The sequence below is a fragment of the Rhinolophus sinicus genome, linkage group LG18 (assembly GCF_036562045.2).
Source record: "Rhinolophus sinicus isolate RSC01 linkage group LG18, ASM3656204v1, whole genome shotgun sequence".
In the NCBI taxonomy this organism is placed as follows: domain Eukaryota; kingdom Metazoa; phylum Chordata; class Mammalia; order Chiroptera; family Rhinolophidae; genus Rhinolophus; species Rhinolophus sinicus.
The window spans coordinates 9,469,472-9,490,323 of NC_133767.1; the positions used below are offsets into that span (position 1 = coordinate 9,469,472).

At 48.6% G+C, this 20,852-nt stretch overlaps 1 protein-coding gene across 1 annotated transcript; it reads right to left on the bottom strand.

Annotated features, from left to right (window-relative positions):
* Positions 1–1,527: 1,527 nt before the first annotated feature.
* Positions 1,528–20,833, bottom strand: PMM2 (phosphomannomutase 2). The gene is made up of 8 exons (XM_019754101.2): positions 20,676–20,833; positions 16,185–16,296; positions 12,969–13,045; positions 12,199–12,290; positions 10,793–10,892; positions 10,593–10,668; positions 9,293–9,408; positions 1,528–2,730 (listed from the first exon to the last, which is right to left on the bottom strand). The coding sequence occupies exons 1-8, from the start codon at positions 20,739–20,741 to the stop codon at positions 2,629–2,631; spliced, it is 741 nt and encodes a 246-aa protein (XP_019609660.2). The 5' UTR covers positions 20,742–20,833; the 3' UTR covers positions 1,528–2,628.
* Between the last annotated feature and the right edge of the window lie 19 nt (positions 20,834–20,852).

The following is a 20,852-nucleotide window of genomic DNA, read 5'->3' on the forward strand; positions in this document are numbered from 1 at the left end:
GTGGTACACAGGCAAACATGTTTATTGTAAGACTACATTGATTTTCAAAGTGTATTAGGAACAATTAGAACCAGCCCATTGAACCTGTTCATGCAGAGGCCACTGTGAGCGGAATTTAGCTCAAAACTATGAGATTTGTGGACGTGCGACACTGAGTATTACACAGGTGGCATGAAGTAGGGCTGGGGAAAACTGCAGGTGCTTCTGGAAAGGAGTGAAGGCGCAGAATGAGGTCCAGATGTGCCAGAGGGGTAGGTGGGAGGGAGCCTGGAGGCCTGGCTGCCCGAGATCTAGGAGCACTTGGGGGAAGAGGAAGAGGAAGCACTTCTTGGAAAGGAAGTGATTCACAGCCCCCTCCACCCGCCTGCCTGAAGCCGCAACATCTGCCCCAGTCTGCAGGCCCCTCGTCACTCCCCATCCTGCTGTCACACCTCGTCTCCTCCCTCAGGATCGGGTTCAGGAGGTGCAGAAGGACCTTTCTGGTGGCCTCTCCAGTAGCCATGGCACCTTCCACCCATGTGTCCTCTGCGGAGGCCTAGCCCTTGCAGCTTCCTAAGCCCTGAGTGACCTTGAGTCCAGGGTTAAATAAATACCCGCTCAGTTTCCGTCGTGCTGGGGCGGGGCTTGCTTTCTTACCAGCTCCAGGCTGACTCCCACTTGCTTAACACGTAGCCACCATGTTCACGTTTGTGGTGATGGGGTCTTTATCCTGAGAACTCCACAAGGCTGAGGGAATGACAGCTCGTCCTTATCTGTCAAGTAGGGCTGAGTCCGGCCTTACAGGGTTCCTGGGGGCGGGGTGTCCAAAGGGCTTTACTGAAATGAATCACCTATGTGCTAGGGACTGTATCCCATTTGACAGATGAGCGAACTGAGGCTGAGACGAACATCCTAAGTTGCACAGCTGGTCAGCCGCAGAACTAGGATTGGAATCTTGGCAGACCTGCTGTTTCCTGCCGACGACAGAGCCTGCCGCTCGGGGAGCATCTGTAAGGCACCAGTCAGCGCCTCACACTTGCGTAGCTATTACTCACGCCCCCACCACAGTGCTTGGCTGGGGGAGGTTACGAAATGTCTAAGGAGAGGAGATGGAAGAAATGATGGGAAGACTGGACTGGGATGAGAAGAAAGTTGCAGGTTGAGGCAATTCTGACAGTGCAGAGGCAAAGAGCGGGGGATGATGGGGCAAGGGGCCCAAGGGTCGGAAGTAGCCGCTGGTAATCCGAAGCTCATGGCCCGGCCTGGCAGCCTGTGCAACGGGCCCGTCTCCCATGACAACGGTTAGGACAAGGTGGAGCGAGACTGGTTGTCTTGCTTTGATCCAGGATGTTTGGGAACCAGTGGGGCTGAAGAGTATTGGAAGGGCCTGCACCCTGCAGTCAGCGTGTACAACAGCCTAAAGGCGGACAGAGCATCAGAGAGGCGCAGCCCTAGAAGGGCTGAGATTTCCTTCCAGATCCAAGGTTAGAGCTAAGCTTTCACTTCACCACTTATTTAACAAGGAGGAAACAAGTAATCAAAATGAGAAACAGGAAAGTAAAAGCATTTTAATTTGCTACTTTTCATCTTGAAAGGTCATTACAGTATCATTTGCAAAATTCAACAAGATGCCACCGATGGCACGTCTTTGGGACCACTGAAGTGTCAACCGTGTGTGGTAAAGGTGGGCAGGTTTCACCCAACTTGACCCAGAACCAAAACAAGCTGGGGCTCAAGGTTGAGGGGGGGCAGGGTCCTCTGCGATGGAAGCACCTGGTAGATTCAGGTTGGTGGGAGCTGCCAGCAGAGGCCCTGCTGTGGCCTGAAGCAGCACCAGTCCGTGGAGGGTTTGTGGGTCCCAACATTTCCAGATGCTAAAAAGTGACATGTGAACCGTTGCCTTGGAAAGCTGTCTTCCAGTTTCACAAACTTGCAAAATGTGGAAGGGAGGAGAGGGGGTCCCAGGCCCAACCATGGCTGCTCCCAAGCGCTGAGGTGGAGTCTGGTGACAACAGGGTGAACATGCTTACTTGTTAAAAGCTGTTCTGTGAAGTATCCAGACTTTCACCTGATCCCTGAAAAACTCGAGGCGCATGAGGTGCACAGGGCCCTTGGGAAGCCCCGCAGGCCCAGTAACGAGGTTCTTTTGGTGAAGTGATGCCCTAATTAGTGTTCCTGAACCTGGGCTCAGAGCCAGCACCCAGGGAAGGGCTGTGTGCCCATTCTCCACGGGGGCTGTTGAGACTTCCTTCCTCCCATTTTGATGCTTACAGAACCAGCTCTTCGATGTGTAGTGTATATAGAGCTAACCTGCGTGCCAGGCCAGCTGAGATGCAAACTGCTCGGGGTCAGTTCCCTTGGCGGGCCACCTGGCCACAGGCCATGCTGAGCTTGGTGGCTCCTAGCCAAGAAGTGAGGTGGAAAAACAGCACACACGGTCAGTTAGCTGAACAGCACCTAATGACCGCAATGCCCTGGGTTCAGAGCCCCCATCAAGCGGATGCTTCATTTCAGGAAGTGTTTTTAAACTTTTGTCCCAGGTTGGTTATAAATGTCCTGTGGGCCTGTGAGGGTGGGATCTGGGTGGGCCACAAAAGGACTCTTTCAGGCTTGTCAGCAGGGCCTCCCTCCCAGTCCCCGGAGGGGACATCAGGAGAAGAGCTCTTTACAGATCCTGCACGTGTCCTCGGGTGTCGTCACAGTGTAGCCCGTGGTCCTGGGGTCTGTGAAGATCTCATGGTCATTTCCACCCTGTGAAGACATGAAACGGATGCAGCCACTGCTGCTGTAGCCCTGGGGCTGCCAGAGAAATGAGGGACTTGCCATTTGATGGGCAGGGAGGGGCTTTCTTGTTACCTTGTTTCTCTGGAAACTGAGAGACAGTCATCACTGAGAGAGGGTTTATCACCTTCCACTGAACGGCAATTTAGCTGGGAACATGTAATTATGCCAGTGAAAGAACTCATTATGTTCTGCAGAACTGAGGCTTATTTTTTTCTATAAAGAAAGCGAGCATGACAGGTGACAGACTTCTCACTGCCATCGGTTTGTTTTAACCGTGCCCAGACTTTTCTCACAAGTGCCAGGGAGTGTGGCAGGGCTCTGCCCTCGGAACATTCTGTGATGGTGGACCCATTCAGCTCTGAGCGGACAGAGGTCACTGGCCACGTGAATATGGAGCACTCACTGTGTGGCTGGACAGAGAAACGGAATTTGATTTTGATTTAAATGGAAACAGCACACGTGGCTGGTGTCCGGGCCACGGTGAGCCGGGCGGCCCTGGACTGACATCCTGGTTGTACCCCTGACTAGGGGTTGCTGCAGGCAACTCCCCACCTGTAAAGTGGGGGTTACTGGAAGAGAGCATGGGATCTGGGGAAGGCCCCTAGAAAGCAATCACTGTGTCAGCCCCTAATTCGGCTTTCTGGGTGTTTTCACACCTTATTTCACTGGGTGTGCCTCCAGGAATTGTGCTTTTGTGAGGACACGTATGTGGGAGGAGCTGGGCACGCAGCTGGGGGGGGGGGGGTGTCCTGTAACTATGGGTCCCCCGTCCCGCTGGTTCCCAGCACTGCAGGAAAGCCCTTGCTTGTCTTCTTAGGGAATTTCCTGGATTTTCCTCGTAAAATTGGATAAGCAGTCTTCATTCACCATCTTGGAAAAGTCAATTAATTCATTATACCATGAAAATAATTGCTGAGAATGTTTGTTTGTTTTTCCTCAAATATTCTGAAGGAAAAGCTGACATCCTTTTAAAGGGCTGCCTGACACCTGAAATGACTACTGCTCTCATTTTTTAAGAAGAACCCATCCCCCAGCAGACGGCTTCCCCAAGTAGAGGTGAAGTTCCCGTTTTCAGGAGGCACCACTGCAGGGGCCCAAGGTGCAGTGTGAGGACGACGTGACCTTGGCGCTGTGTTCAGGAAAGTCCTTCCCCGAGGCCCACTCAGGAGCCTGTGGAGCGGCCGTCACTCAGAGGCCCTGAGTCTCACGGGCAGCACTACTACCTAATAAACAAGTGAACATGACACCAGTTCTAGTCCTTCTCATTAAAAAAACACCACCACAGAGAAGTATGCTCAAAGGAGAAACCAACGCCTGCGCCGTCCAGAAAAGGCACACATCTGTCTGGGACACATTCACTGCCTGTCACTCACCGACTTAGGAGGGAGGAGTCAGTCGTCACCTATGAACCAACCCAACACACCCGGCTGTGCAACCGCTCCCTGCTTGGCATGCTTTCAGCAAAGAGACAGAGGGGGGCCGACAAAAGCACAAACGACAAAGGGCTGCCTTCCAGCTTCATCGGCAGGAAAGGGCTGCAAAGGACAGAAGGGAAGGGAACCTAGAGGGACGAGGGTGGAGCCTTTGAGCAGAGACCTGAAGGAAGTGAGGGACGGGCCACGTCACTGACTACCTGTGGGGAAGGCAGCTCAGCTCTCGAGAACCTGCTGGGTGAGGCTGGAAGGGCAGGCAGCAGCCAGGCCCCAGAGAGCCTCGCAGGTCATAGTAAGGACCTGCGACTTTCTGCGAAGCTACCAGAAAACTGCACCAGTGAGGACACAAAGGCAGAAGCAGAGCGGTTAGGAGGGCCCTGCAGACGGCCAGGGTGCAGCGTGAGGGCAAAGCCACTAGTTGGGGAGAGCAGCCTCAAGCAAAAAGGACTGACAGCTGCCAGGACGTCACATGCAGGGATGGGAGTGGAGCTGAAAGATACCTAACTTTGCATGAGGCTCCATGGTCCTGCTGGGATGGGGTGTGGAGCTGCTGTGTAACTCACCTTCACTTAAGGAAGCCGGGTTGAGGGTCAAAACCTCCCCCTGCTGGGCTGGGCTGTGAGCCCCCTCAGCTCTGCTTGTTTTCAGAGGGCAGCGGAGCTGGCAGAAGTGCACCCCACGCCCCATCAGCCTTTACCATCCTTTCCTTCCTGCCAGGATACCTGGCCTCCTCTTTTGTGACTCTCAAGGCATTGGGGGAGGGGGGGGGATAAGGTGGGCTCCTTCCTGAGGCTGCACAGAGCTTGCAAACCAGAGTCAGAGCGAGCGACGTGAAGAGAAGAGGAGCTGAAACACTGAGTTAGTGAGAGTGTGGCCTCTAGAATAAAGAGGCCTCAGACAACCAGAAACTTCAGATACTGGACTTGCACGTGCACCAAAGGTTTCCAGACTCTGGCGAGGAAGCTCAGCCTCCTCCAAGACCCAAAACAAAAGCCAGTTCCCGCGAGAAGATCGAGGGAGTGAAGGGGCAAAGGGATGCCTAACCCAGTATTCCGTATTCTGTTAGAGTGTATGTGATGGGCCCACAGGAGAGGCTCAGTGCAAACGGCCCATGAATATTTAAATTCCTCCCAGGCCAAGGCCGGGACGAGAGACAGAAGGCTATCTGCTGTGTTCAGACGGGGCGGGGGTGGAAGGGCTGAGGAACATCTCTCCCCCACCCCAGCTCTGCATACACTGTCACCGCAGTGAGCCCTGACTATTCTGATGCTGGAGACACAGGGGACTGTGTTGAGAGTGTCCCTGTCCTGTGTGCCCTGCTCGCCAGCCTGCCGACTTCCAGGTCTTGGCTGCGTGAACACCGGCCAGAGGCACAGGCAGACTCTCTACAGCTTGGAGTTCAGACTCGTGCTGCTGGTGCACGTTGCCCCGGCATCAGTTTCACAAGCGTTTATCAAATGTCTAGGTAGGATGGCTACAAAACTGAGGGCTCTGCCCTGGGCTGGCGGCAGCTGACAGTCACTGCGGAAGCTTTACAAGTGCTTCAGTTAAAACTGGGGAAAGAAAAGGTACTGGGTCCAGAGACCCAGGATGTCCTCAGAGCTCCTGAGCCACACCAGCCAAGTGCTGCCAGGTGCTCAGCGTCCCCTGTGCCACAGCGGGGCTGGTACATACACTAGGGCACGAGGGCAGGCGCTTGAGTGCAGGGTGTGGCTGCTTTCTTGATGTGTGACAATCAGCTGGGGTCGACACTAGTCACAAACAACATCGATTTGAAAATGTATGCCCTTAGATAACTGTACTAAATTTTCCTAAAAGACAGCCAATATTTATGCTTTAAAACAATAAAAACCCTGGCCTGAGGGTCACGAGGGTTTCAAAGCGATCACACGATTCTAATGTACTTCAGGACTGAGAACCAGTGGCTTGGGACCTAGCGATGAACAAGCCTGAGGCGTGATGGAAAGCGAGCTGGCTGGCAGGCCAACGTCCCTCGGGTGACCTTCAAGCTCTGCTGATAGCTCTGGCACAAGCGCCTCGTGTATAAATGGGCTCAGAGCTACATGGGGTGCCTTGGCACGGGAGTGCACCCAAATGCTGATTCTGGGGACTCTGGGAGGCCAGCCACACTCCAAGGGGCCCGAGGCCTGTCTCCCTGAACACAAGAGCTGTGGCTCCTTCCTCAGGGCTTGTCCCCTCAGCCACTGTCCTGTTCTCAGCACCTCTGAGGCCATGGAATCTGGTGTTCAGAAGGGAGGCAGGCAGGTCCGCACGGACCCCAGTGAATACGAGCTGCCTGTGGTCCGGTGAGCACCCTGCCTCCCGCCCTCCCACAGGGGAGCCAGTGGGGGCTCCTCAGCCGGGTTCAGAACCTCTAACCTGGTCCAACCCAAAGGGGAACAGCTGAGTCAGTCCATCAGGGGTTCACAGTCACAAAGGGTTAGAATGTTTTCATGCTGCAAATGCCTTAGAGCCAAGAAGTTTTGGCAACAAGCAGCAGACCCGCAGAAGCGTCTTGCCTGAGAATTCAGAAAGGCTGCAGGCGATGTGGAGGGTGTAGCCCCGGGAAAGCCATGCGGAGCAGTGTGGGGGTGTCTTTCCATGCCCTGGCCCTCTTCTTCCCTGCAGCAAACCAAGACCCCCAGCCCCAGGCTGAACTCAAAGCTGGGTTTTAACAGACCCTGGTTGTTGTGGCTGATGAGAAGGGTGAGGGGGTTTCCAGGATGGACAACTATTTAAAAGTGAGGGCCGACACCTTCCACCCTTTGTGTAACATCAGATCCCAGCAGACGGAGGCTGCGTGGCTGGGAGAGGGGAGGGGTCAGGCAGGCTTCTGAGCCTGGAGTGCCCAGCAGAGAAGTGGCTTTTTAGTGACAGCTCTTAGTTCGGATGCTCTGGAAGCCAGCAAAAACATTTACCAGAGGAAACAGCTTTCAAAATGTCTATCCCCAAATATGAAAAGAGGCTTAAAGCCTGTATTTGAACTGCTCTGTGCCTCAAGTGGCAGGCACTGATATGCTGTTGAAAAGTTTGATAGCTGGACCATTCACTCCCGTTTCCAGGACATCACTGACTAAAAGGATCCGAGTGGAGGACAAAGAATGATGGAGAATGTTGACCAGCGTTAGTTACAACAGCAAAAAAACCACAATCCCAAAGTGCCTCTGCTAGGGGAATGGGTAAATGAGCTATGCCTAAGTGACAGAATGTTCTACGGCCATCCAAACCTTGTTTTCAAAGACTCACTAACGTGGGGGAAATAAAATATGTAAGAGAACAAAAGCAGAAAATAAAACAGTGGACGTGCGGGGGGGGGGGGGGGTCCTACATTTGAGACCGTGTTGGTCAGAGAGGAGGCTGGGAGGCACGTCGGCTGTGACTACAAGTGAGTTATACTTCTTTCTTTATACTTTTTCTAATTTTCTACAACGTGTATGCACATGACTTAAGAATCACGGGTGAAAACACTGAATAACATCCATTTTTAAAAAGATTTAGATTTAGAAAAACCACCAACGTGCGGTAATGGCAGTGGTTAGACAGAATAGAAAACCTCTAATTCCCACATGAAGAATTCCCAAAAGAAGCCACTTTCCAATCCTCTCCAGAACCACATTCCTTTCTGTAAAGCCCCACCTGACGCTTCCGACAGCTATTTACACAGAGCAAGACCATCATCAGTTCAGAACACTCGCTTTTCGCCTGAGAACTGTCCTCAGCCTGTAAGAAATGGCACCAACTTGGGAGGACCGAAGACGCTGCTGGCCGTTCCTTCACTCTTGGGTGTAATTTCACGAGCTTACTTTTTCTAGAGATATCGAGTCAAGATAGTGGGTTTTGTCAAAGAATTCAAAGTACTTCTGCATCCAGAGCACAGCCACGAGAGGATATGATTATAAACCATTCTGTCACTCAGAAAAAAGGCTGACTGATAAACCACCTGAAAAGCACCACGGTCGCCCGGGAAGCAGAACAGAATCTTTCCCGGGCCACTGGAGGGAGGGTGTGTAGACTGGAAAGCAGACTCATTTAACGGGCAGGTAGTCCGTTCTGGAACCGCCAGCTCTGTCATTAGCTGTGTGACCTTGGGCAAGTTACTTATCCTTTGGAGTCCCCGTTTTATAATTCTGAACGGAGGACATGACACGTAGCTATACTATCCGGAAGTCCCTTTCATGCAGGAAGACGATGTGGAGAGCCTGCTGAAAGGCAGGTCTACCGGGGATAGACCTCAGCAGAAAAGCAAGCATTCTGGCGTGAACCAGAGAGCGGAGGGATGAAAAGGTCTGGACAGGCAGCACGTACGATGCAACTGCTGGGAGCAGTGGGACGCCTGATGGCCAGGTAACCACCAGGCTGGGCGGCATGTGAGAACAGCAGGAAGGCACAGAGGGCAACAGGAATTTAAAGGGAGACACCGAGGCTGAGGCTGGGCAGCGAGAATGGGTGCAGCACCTCTCCGACCTCCGTGGGGACCCACGTGTCCCAAGTAGAGCCACGATGCCTTTGGGGAAACTCCTCCTATGGATTCCTCCTGCGGTGCTGGACTTGAACAGCGGACCCTGCTGGGTTCAGATTCAGTCCCAGACCAGGGATTTCCGACACCCCCTGGGAGGGCTCCCATGTCCCGTGTGTGATGCCCAGGACTGACACTTCACCTCTTAAGTGTCCCTGGTGCCTGCTCCTGAATTTCAGACTGTGAGACTCCCTGTCTGCCTATCACGAACGACTCCTAACTGGCCAACTGAAATGAATGCCCCTGGGAAACAAAACACTGCGGAAAAATAAAAATGGCCGGGCTCTGAAATGCAGAGAATTTGACAGCACTGGGACAGGTGTTCTGGAAGGCACTTGAGGCGGGTAATATTTAATTCAAAAGCCAACTGAAAGGCTCGATTCTCCACTCAGGTGTCAGGTGTCTGAGCACGGAGGGGACGCGGCCTTAATCACACCCCCCTCGTAGGACAGAAGCATCACTCAGGTTGAGCTGCGCCCGTGGGTAAAGCGTGGGTGGAGGGGAAGAAAGCCCATTCGTCCATTTTCTCCCTTCAAGCCCAAACCGAACAACAAAACTGCAAAATCGCTTCCGTACTCACTGGCATGGTTTTGTCTCCAAAGAAATAAATGGTCTGATAGCCGTCCTTTTCCACATGTCCCAGGCAATACCTCTTGTCCCATCCATCAGGAAAGACATCAATGCTGATCTGGCCTCCTGCCAAGGGGGGAGGGGAAACACAAAAGCTAAAGGTGAAAAGGGGGCTTAATGACGTGTCACTGAAAAAAAAAAATGTGCAATTTACTCGTCAGCAACTGGCTTGCCACAGACGATGTTTGATACTATACTACTCCAGGGATGGGTGCTAGAAATTCATCCCACGTTGTGTTTTTCCAACATGATGTCACCTACAATCTAAAAAGGAGTATCAGCTCAGGGTGAGAAATGCCTTTGCATTAAAGCTCTGTCAGGCCGGTGGGTTTAAAGGAAGCATGCTGGGGGGGAAACAGCTGCTGAGATTCTCATTCAGTTGTGTTCATCTCCAGCTTCAACATACTCTCCGTGGACAATGCCCGGAAGCAGCCGGTCCATCTTGCAGGAAAAATAAAACTCACGGGAGGGGATTTACAGGCAGCTTTCACCGGCAACAACAACCCTTTGAAAGCTTTGTCAGAAAGATGTTCACCTCACAGTTCAAGAATACTTAAGAATCCACCCCTTCATCTATTATACATATTCCCTCTGCAATTCCAGTTTCCCTACAACCAGTATTTATTAGAACTAGTCAAATGAGAGCGCTTTAGGTAGTGATTCATTGGCTCCGAAAGGAGAAATCAGCTTGCTGATTTCCGACAGGCATATTCTACCAAAGAAACGAGCCTGAGATGAGTGTTGCGGGAAGAAGTCTGTCAGCCACTGGAAATATCCACGTGCTGGCCAAGGTTAATAAAAGCTTGGTGAACCCAGGTAAGTCCCTTTTCCTTACTGGGCCTAAGTTTCTTGATTTGTAGAACCAACCCAGCTGATGCCTGAAGTTTCCTTGCCGTCCAAACAGTATGTAAACATATATAGTCTAACTTCTCCAAGAGGCTCCCACACACCTCTCTGCTATGGAGCTCACTAACGTGTTTGTCTCCTGCCCCAAGGTGTGAGAAGTTCTTACTCTCCACTAAAGCAAGAAGCTCTTGTTTTGACCAGGAGAATTCTGCTGGGTAAGAACTGAGAACCAAGCCCGGTAGCCGAGAAATAAGTCGCTTCCTAGCTGGGCAAATCTCTGCCACGGCTGATCACGTTGGAGCCTGGTTTTCCCCTACAGACTGGGCATAGCCCACAATTTCAAGGACACACCAGCCCACCACAAACTCCTGGCAAAGCTTGAAACCCATTTGGATATACAATACCTATGGAAAACGTGAGGCCTTTCCCTGCAAACTCTTTCCGCAGATCCGCTACAAACTGTTGTCGTATATTTTCTTTCTGAGAAAAACAAAAAAGATACTGATTGTCTATTGCGTTGATGTGTAGAAAGCACACTCCCAACTACGGCTACAAAGCGGCACACCCGATCTTCACAAACCCGGGGCATTTCAGAAGGACTCACTTTATCCAGTTCGTAGAACTCAATCCGTTCCTCTTGGCTGCAGCTTCTTCCAATAGGGGACACATTTAACATCCCATTTCGGAATTCAATGAACGTCCCCCTGGAGAGGGAAACAGGACAGAGGTCCCAGAAACACACTATTTAGTCAGGCAACACTGCAGATGGACAAACAGGCAATTCCTAAGGCAGAGGATGGCGCTCTCTCTGACTCCTCCCTGAAGTCTTACTGCGCCTGCCTGACCTATGTGGGGCCCGTGAGTGCTGCTGAGAAATGTGGGCAAATGCTGATCAAGGTGGGTCTCCATTCTGCCGCTCCAAGTCACTGGGCATCTCATGCTAATTTGGAATTACAGCTGCAAACATTGGTCTCCCTCACTGGATGACAACTTCTCCGATGACAGGACTCTGCCTTCTCTTTTTAAAAAATCCTCCCTTAATGCTTAGTCCAAAGTAAAGATTAAGCTGACCTGGGTTATACGTTACATTTTCGCCTTTTCCTATGGAAAATTTCTAACAGATGAAAGTAGACGGAAGAGAAAAAGGAACCTTCACGTGCCATCATCCAGCTGCAAGCTGGGTCTGGCCTGTCTCATCCAAACCCTTCGGGGGACTAATGTGACGAGGGAAGCCCTTGCCCTCTGAGCAGGGGCACATATCCCATCCATTCTGATAGTTTTGAGAGTGCAGCACGTCCTGAAGTTTAACGGCCATTTAAAAAACCTTTCTCCCCCTGATCATCCGGGTGTCACATATTAAGTGCACTGAGAACAAAATGACAAGTTTTGCAAAGAAACCACTTGTACCCTCACCACCAAGAAAGAGCCGATGTTAGCATATAGGTCCATTTCCTGCCAATCTTTTAACTGTGGGCGTGTATGTACATTACTGTTATTATCATTTTAAAAAGGGAATTGAGATAACAGAATCCAGAGCAAGAGGCAGGTCCTCAAATCAAATGCCTGCAGAGGTCAGAAAAATGAGAGCAGTGGCCTGTGAAAGACAGGTCAGATGCAACAGAAGCCAGAAATCTAGGTATTTTACAAGGTGAAGCCAGACTGTAAATGATAGTAATTAATTCCGATTTAAAAACTGGCCAACCCAACCTAGCTTTGTGTGGGAATTCAGCGTGGGGGCCTCCAGATTGAGACTTCCAGGTGGGGTTTATGTTGCCTTTTTCATCTTGCTGTTTCACAGGCATTTCCCCCACTGACAGCCTCTGAAGGCAGATGGTTTTCCACTTCCATCCTGTGGACACACCGTTGTTGATATAACCATCCTTCTGCCGCTGGCTTTTACAGGTTTCCAGTGAGCCCTTACTGGGCTTTGGACCTCACTGAGCACCAACCCACCACCATATGACATTGCTCCACACTCCAGTGGAGCCGCTCGGTTAAAAGCAAACCCACCTCTTCTTTGGGAGTTTAATTTTCGCAATGTAGCTCAGACAGTAGTTGATTAAATCTTGGATTAGGGCTTCACCCAGCTGACCTTGAATATTCTAGATAAAGAAAATACTGGAGTTACTTGAATCCGTGGGAGGCATATAAATAATGGCTTCACAACAAACCCAGGTCTTAGAGCCACTATCAGCTGAGGGTCGCAGCAGCGAGGGTGACATGCTCCACTGCTTTTCCCTCTTTCCCTTTGCTCTCTGGTTGAAAACATTAGGCAAACCAGAAAGGGCTCGTCAAAAGCATTTTCTGCTTCGTTAGTCAAGATGTTTGCATTCGTTATTTTTCAAATGCTTCATGGAAGGCCAAAGAGTTTATCGTTGCTGCTTTTATTCAATTAAAGTATCTACAGATACTGGCAGAAAATGTACTTGTTCCACTCTGGCTTTCTCTTATGTCTGAACAGAATGATCTTAATACTCATAAGAGTGACACAGTCGCTCTAATATACTTGTAGTGAAGCAGCCTGCCCTAGTCTCTGCTCTCAACATAGAAATATTAGATTAAGTATCCTGAAAAGCAATGATACAAATATAGTTAACAATCTGGAATATGTAATAGACCTATGGTTCGACATTCAAAATGTAAAAAACAGGGTGAAGATTCATTTCCACTCCTGCTCCTCTGCTCCCAAATATCCTTCCCCAGAGGCACTCAGTGTCAAGCATCTTTTTGGAAAACATTTTCCTAGTGGTATCTAGTAGTTTGGATACTCAAGCACCTACCTGTTTACACAAGAATTTCCCATCTTTGTAAGCTACCAAGCCATTTTCTGGAAACACATAATCGTATTTTTCAACCACTGCAACCAAAACAAAAGAAAACAGAGTGCAATGAACTGAAACGTGTGTTTCTATTTCTTGATTAACAATTAACACCAATAAAACTATTCAACGCCAACATGAACTGTGAAAGAATACCTTATCTTCATAGAGTGGGGTGCGTGGGAAAAAGCTCCTTATTTTTTTTTTTTAAAGGTTCTTAATTACAAATTTAAAAGATGATGACTAGGAAGGAGATTGGAAACTTGGTGATGGGTCATTTCATGTCTGTCGTTAGACTGGCCGTCTATAAAGATGGGCTCCCCGTGAATTCGCATCACCAGGGTGGGGGAGGAAAACGTGCAGATTTGCAGGCTCTACTTTCTGAATCAGAATGTGCAGGGGCCAGGCTAAAAATCAGATTTAAAAAAAAAAGCTCTTCAGGTGATTCTCACATGCAGTCAGATTTGGAAACCCTGCCCATAACGCTAAACGGATTCTCAACCTTCAGGTGCTAAAATGCAGATTCCCAGTGTGTGTACTGGGTGGGTCCCCACCTCTGGATCTCGGCAGGTGATTCTGACACAGGTGGGTCTTCAACCTTCTTGCAGTTGTGAGTGGTTTTTTTTGGGGGGGGGCGGGGAAGGGGAGCAGGACTTTATTGGGGAACAGTGTGCACTTCCAGGACTTTTTTTTTTTTTACAAGTCAAGTTGTTGTCCTTTCAATCTTAGTTGTGGAGGGCGTAGCTCAGCTCCAGGTCCAGCTGCCATTGTTAGTTGCAGGAGGCGCAGCCCACTATCCCTTGCGGGAGTCAAACCGGCAACCTTGTGGTTGAGAGGACGCGCTCCAACCAACTGAGCCATCTGGCACTGGCCCATGTGGGAATTGAATCGGCAGCCTTCGGCATTAGGAGCACGGAGCTCCAACCGCCTGAGCCACCAGGCCGGCCCAGTTGTGTATGTTTTGACTGTTGTTTTGACTCACATGCTCTGAAATGTTTGGACACTGTCCTACATTAACACTAAGCCCCTGAGTCTGAGGCAGAAAGGGCAATCAAGACAAGGTAAGAGATTTCTGGGCCTCAACGTGCGTCATTATGCGATTTACAGCGTTTCTAGCAGAGCACCTAGAAGGCAAATTAAGTGTAAGGGAAATGGAGAGTTTTAAAGGGAATGCATAAATTACTCTTCTAGGAATGAGTTCAATAAATACAGCCTATACTGATTTGGACTGTGAGATGCTACATCCAGAACAGTGGTTCTCAACTGGGGGTGATTTTGCCTCTGGAGGACACTTGGGAATGTCTGGAGACATTTTTGATTGTTGCACCCACTGGGGGTGAGGGCGCTACTGGCATCCAGTGGGTGGAGGCCAGGGGTGCTGCTCAACATCCCACAGTGCACAGGACAGCCCCCGACAACAGAATTATCTGGCCCCAAATGAAGCCAACAGCTAATCATAACAGACTATTAGAATTTAGCTTTTAGTTAAAATGATCACATTAGCCCTTTTTAAAAGTCACAGCTATGCTGGAATGTAGTCATGTCCTGGGGCCCATAGGCTTGCTGTAGCAAGTTTCCGAGGATACACTCTGCTTAAGATAACAGAAGAATGTAGCCTGTGAAGCATGAAATGTGTGACTCTGTTCTTTTTCTGCTCTTGAGATAATGTCACTGGTTCACAACCTCAAGATGTCTTAGGGACCTCTCCTTCTGCTCAGAGCCACCTGGCCACAGGCAGGTAGCCCCGAACAGGTTGCCACCAGAAGCTGAATAAATCAGATTGCTGACGCTTGCATAAGAACTGACCAATCTGCGACAACATGGATGGACCTTGAGATCATTATGCTAAGCAGACAGAAACAAATCAAGAACCACACGATTTCACTGATCTGTGGGATATAAAACTGAAGGCAACAAAGGAACAAGACAAACAAAGAAACAAAAACTCATAGACATAGACAATAGTTGTGGTTACCAGAGGTTAACGGGGGAGGGGAGTGGTAGATGAGGGTAAAGGGGATCAAATAAATGATGATGGAAGAACTGACTCTGGGTGGTGAGCACACAATGTGATATGTAGATGATGTATTACAGAATTGTACACCTGAAACCTATGTAACTTTACTAACCACTGTCATCCCAATAAACTTTAATTTAAAAAAAACCACACACACACAAAAACTGACCAATCAACACAGCCCACGACACTAAACCCCTTACGCCTGACTTCTGCTCTATAAAACCCCTTGTCTGTAAACCATTGGGGGTTTCAACTTTTTCCAGCACAGGCTGCCCATGCCCCACTGTGTAGCGCTATACAATAAATGCCAATTTCTTTCACTGCACCCGTGTCAGTGTAATTGGCTCTGTAGTGCTGGGTGGACAAACTCTGCTCAGTTACAAAAATGCCAACAGTGGCGAAAAGAATGATCAATTCATCTGTCTTTCTGCCCAGTCTTCTGATAGGCCAGGCACCCTGGTGGCCCTGGGGCTACGAGATGAATAATCCACAGTCTAGCCTTCAAGATAAACTTATAACCAGACAGTCTGCAATACTCAGAGTGCTAACTACACTAGCAGGGCTGGGCATTAGAATCCACTGGGTGTTGTTGCTAAAATCCAGTTCCCAGGCTCTGCAGACCTGTTCAGTCAGACTCTCCAGTGAAGGGCCCAGAGGCATCTCCAGTTTCCTGGGGTTCAGTAAGTGGGGGAAGAGCCCAGGTGACTCATGACTAAGGGAACTCTGGGAAACACAGTGCTAAGGCAACAGACAAGAGGCCCCTAGACCCAGAGGGCACCTCAATGCCTGGGTGACAAGGACAGTTAGGACATGGGGCCTGAGCTGAGACTAGAAAGGCAGTGGATGGGGACAAGAAGTTGTTCCGGCAAAGACACACACACACACACACACACACACACACACACACACCCCCTTCTAGGTGAATCGATCCATGTACCTGAGCACCAGGTGCTCCACCAACAACTCCAGCAATTGAGTTACAGGATTAAAAACAGGAAAAGTCAAAGGCAGAGAAAATGTTTCCCCCAAGAAGCAGGAAGCCTGCCACATGGGAATGAGGGCTTAGGGCTGCCGATGCTACTTCATGGCCACAGGTCCCAATACCCTCATAAGAAGTGAATCTTTCCTCAAAAGGTAACTGGCAAAGTGTCATTTACCATCATTCCCCAGCTGCTCCTGCACCTTCTCGAAGTCCGAGCCGCCTACGACTCCAATTTTGACCTTCTGCCTCAATTTTTGTAGAAAGTCATCCATTTCTTTGGTAATTTTCTGCATTGCAAAAAGGAAAACACAATAGTTATAAGCCATAAAGTAAGCAGGAGACTAAAATCACAACATAATACAACCCTTCCTCACTCAGACGTGCCAATTCCGTTTCTAGGCCCGTAGCTCCGTCCAACTAGTTGAGCTATAATTTGGGGCCATCAACTTCTAACCAGAAAAAGAAAACTTGTTAAATTTTACTTCTTTTTACCTTATGTAAGACAAACGATAGGTTAACAGCTGTTGTGTACTGGTCCAGCTACTTTTCTATGCATTTATATCCTTGGCTATATGCACGTACAGAAACAGGTCTTACTTTTTGAAACACAAGTAGACTCATTCCATGTCTTGTGCAGTGACTTGCTTTTACAGCATTAAGCTGTGGTCATTCCAAGTCCCGTACACACAGATCGAGTGCATTTCTTTCAAGTACTACACTGTATTCCATTTATGGATTTAAAGTGTTGGGTCGAAAATAAAATAACAATCAGGTTAAAGAGGAAGTCCATAGTCGGTTTACCATAATTATACAAACACAAAGCCTAAAAGGTCACTAGATTTTTTTTTTAATTGAAGTTTATTGGGGCGACAATACTAGATTTTTTCAGTCTCTCCTAAAAGAAATGCTTCTTTCTATAAACAGTGGTTTCAATGGTATAATTTTATGCTCATTAAATTCCAAACTGTGTACTAATTCAAAACAAATTATAAACTAAGATGAAAGGATATCCTTGTAGTAAGACAAATCACAATTAATTTTTGAGTCTGATTTCATTACTTTTAGCCATCTTAACTGTACTTTTACATGGACTATCTTTACAAATGAAGTCAGCAGACATTAAAAACAAAAGCCAAAAAACCACTTAAGTCAATTTCAGTATATAAACATCTAGAGTTCAAGCTTCTCTTTTGCTAAAAAAATCTTGTTAGAGTAATACAATCACATGATTAATAAAATAAAATTGTACAGAGGGACTTAGAGTGCAATCTTTTCTCCATCTTCCCGTGGAATCACGACCTACTACACAAAAACTACAACGGCGCAAGCAGCCTCGGTGAGTCAATGACCTTTGTGAAAAGGGGTCTCTGAGTCCCCCAAGAAGTTTACTCAGACGTGATGGGCAGAATGGGAGGAAGTGGGGAAGACTCCTTTGATTGCAAAATATTAAAAATGTAATACTAACAACAATAGAAGCAGCAACACTTCCATCTCCAAACAGAAGCCTAAGGGTAAAATTTATCTTCACTCTTGTGTACACCGCTGAGCTAAATGGTACTGTGGTCAGGAAGAGGCAGCAAATATTTAACAGGAAGTAAGACCCAGCTGTTTGTGACCACAACAGAGTATCTAAACTACATCCCATCGTAAGAGAGAGAGATCTTTAGAGCAAAATTATTGTGAATAACTCTCTGTGCTGACAATTACAAGGAATTCTTCATAAATCCAAAAAGATCCAAAAGCTTGAAATTAAGATGGAAAAATGTGAAAAATTCACCTTCTGATAAAGCAAACAACTATAAAAGACTTTTTTGGGGAAATTAAGGAAAACTGACTGGAGTAGACAGAGTCAACAAAATACCAACTATGGGCCAGAATCAGCTCCGTTGCTTGTCTGTGTGAAGCGTGACTGGCACACAGGCACATCCGCTCACTTCTGGTTACAACATCAGAGTTGAGTGGTTGTGACAGAGACCACATGGCCTGCGCAGCCTCAACTACTTACTATCTGGCCTTTTACAGAGAAACGTTTGCTGGTCTTTGGGTATTAAATACTGGGGAATTGGGGATGGTTTTCTGTGGTGTGATGACGATACTGTGGTTACGATACGCGTCCTAAAGAGATGCCGGCTCAAATATTTAGGGGCGAAATACCGTGATGACTGCAGCTTAGGAAGTGGTACAGCAAAGATGAAAAAACAGAAAGAAGACAAAGTCAATGGCAACCACTGTGGAATTTACGTGGTAGGGATATGGTTATTCTGGGTACTGTTTTTTTCAGTGATTCTGCATGTTTGCAATTTTTCATGATAGAAAGTTGGAAAGCAACTCCCCTAGATTTATGTCTCCCTTTGTGTAGGCTCAACTGTTTTTAGATAGAATGGCATTTCTTGGGAGTGTTAAGTACAACAGAATTCTATTAAAACAGTGAAACGGGCAAAGCTCAGGGTTCTATTCTAATTAGAATTTACCTGTTTAGGTTATATCCTGTTTTAGCAGCTGTGAGAAATAATACTTAGTCTTCTGCTTCCTGACGGTATTGTGCTTTTCAATGTTTGAGAATGCACGTATCAAGGAAGGGAAATTTGGAAAATGAATAGATCTGTTGCTAAAATATTTTTATTTTTTACGAAGAGCACCCAGCACATAGAAACAATTCTCTCTTAATTACAGATTTTTTGGAGTGTTAAAATTATTTATTTTCACTGCAATGAATGTCGTGTTTCAAATGTTTGAAGGGAATACACTGTGGGTTGCCTGCTTTTGTTGCTATTTCATGCCTTATGCTTATATAACCTGATTCCGTCTGGGTGTCAGAGCACTTCCCCGAATGACATATCCAACAAGCAGAATAGCTTCCACCTTAGAACAAGAGTAGAAAATGGTAATCTTAGTAAATAACAATGTGCTGAGGCCCGGCGACAATCGTGAGTCTGTTTCCTTATGCTTAAAATAGTAATAACATCTATCCTACCTGGGATGAAAGAAGAAAGTTTGAAAATGTCCAATCATATTGTGTAAAGAGGCTTGGAATATAAACCCTAGATCATTACAGCCAATGAACCAAATTGAGCAGTTATTTTTGTAGTAAGTGAGTAAAGTTTTACTGGAACACAGCCACGCTGTGTCTACATATGGTCTATGGCTGCTTTTGCATTAAAGCTGAGTAGTTACTACAGACCTTATGGTTGGCAAAGACAGAAGTATTTGCTATCTGACTCTTTACAAACAATGATTGCTTGGCTCTAGACCACTATGGGTTTTTGACAACCCACAAGTGTGTTTTGATCACTGAATCTGAGTCAAAGGGGACCTTTGGAGAACTTGCAGTTGAATATCTTCACTAGATACATCAAACATGTGGCCCTGAAAGTTAAAATGACGTGTCTAAGGTCACACACATTTGCTGTGGAATTCTGCAGCACACCACTGCTGCCACCCAGCCAAGACTAAGGGAGGTAAAGGATAGAACCTGAAGCTAGTGAGGCCATTTGGGCCCAGTCTCAAGTGCGAATGGCTGATGGTCGGTGACCAGTTTGTGCAAGGGGGAGGTCAGAGGGTGCTTCCTCAAGGGGGAGGTCAGAGGGTGCGTCCTCACGAATGTTGGTCTTAACTGAAACTTGTATGTGCCTGTAGGAACAAAATCTGGACGTGGGAAGCAAGTTCACAGGAGTCCTAGGAGGCTCTCAGCAGGCAGCCTGTAACAATCTAGGTCTCCTCAATCACCCCAGCCTATTCTAGGGGCAGGTGAAGAGAGTAATGGAGGCGGCTAATATGTATTAAGTACTACTGAACACAGCCTACTGTGTGCCAGGAGACTTTCATGAACTTGTTTGATTTCATTCAACCCTCACAAACACCACATGGGAACAGGTAACGTCCCCATTTAAAGTCCTAGATGCTGAGGCTGGGTAACTTGCTCAAGGTCACACAGCTGTCAAGAGGTAAAGCTGAGAACCTACCAGGTCTGTTCCACCTGAAAACCTATGTGAAATCTTAACAGGCTACAAAGCACAGCCCACAGGTGCCGGGACTGAGGAGGACACATGGCTGGTAAGGGGGCTGAGCTGGGGGTCAAACCCAGGGCTTGCAGTGACAGTCCACCACTGCGTTTTCCGACCCAATACAAGTTTCTTGCTCTCAAGAGATTTCCGGCCCTGTTCCATCTCCAAGCACCCTGAGTGATGAGACAGGTAAAGAGTGAACAGGAACGAGCTTAAAAACTAACTGCTTGGCTCTGACCCCCCCCCCCCCAGCTGTGGGACTAGAACGGCTCCCAGAAGAAACCAGTTATAACGGCTGCAGGCTGACGAGCACCCTACATCCCTGCACAGAAAACAATAAACCTCCAACACGCCTTCTCATCGGTGCAGCCGTCTACTCTAGACTCCCCCCGCCCCCCGCATCTCCTCCGTCGCCGCTTTTTTCCTTAAATGAGCAGAAACCGGCTGCAGCCGTCTACTCCTCCAGCAGCCGCGCGCCCACGACACTGAGGTCTTCCTCTCATCCCTCCAGGTCACCACCCAGTATAGACTTCAGCTCCGCCAGAAAAGGTGGGCGGTGCTTGGCCGCCCCTCCACGCCCACCTTGGGGGGGTCGTTAGCCCCATTTGAGAGCAGCAGGAGGCTCCGCAGCCTTTGCCTCCAGCCTGCCGGGCGTCGCCTACCTGCCGCGGAGCCGTCAGGGTCCCGTCCACGTCGAAGAGGCAGAGCGCTGGGCCGGGCAGAACCATGTCCCCAAATTCTACGCTGCACCCGTTAGGACACGTTGGCTCCTGACACTCGGCCTGGAACTTCCGGGTTCGGCCTCCGTGCGGCAAGGCACGCCGGGAGGAGGAGAAGCC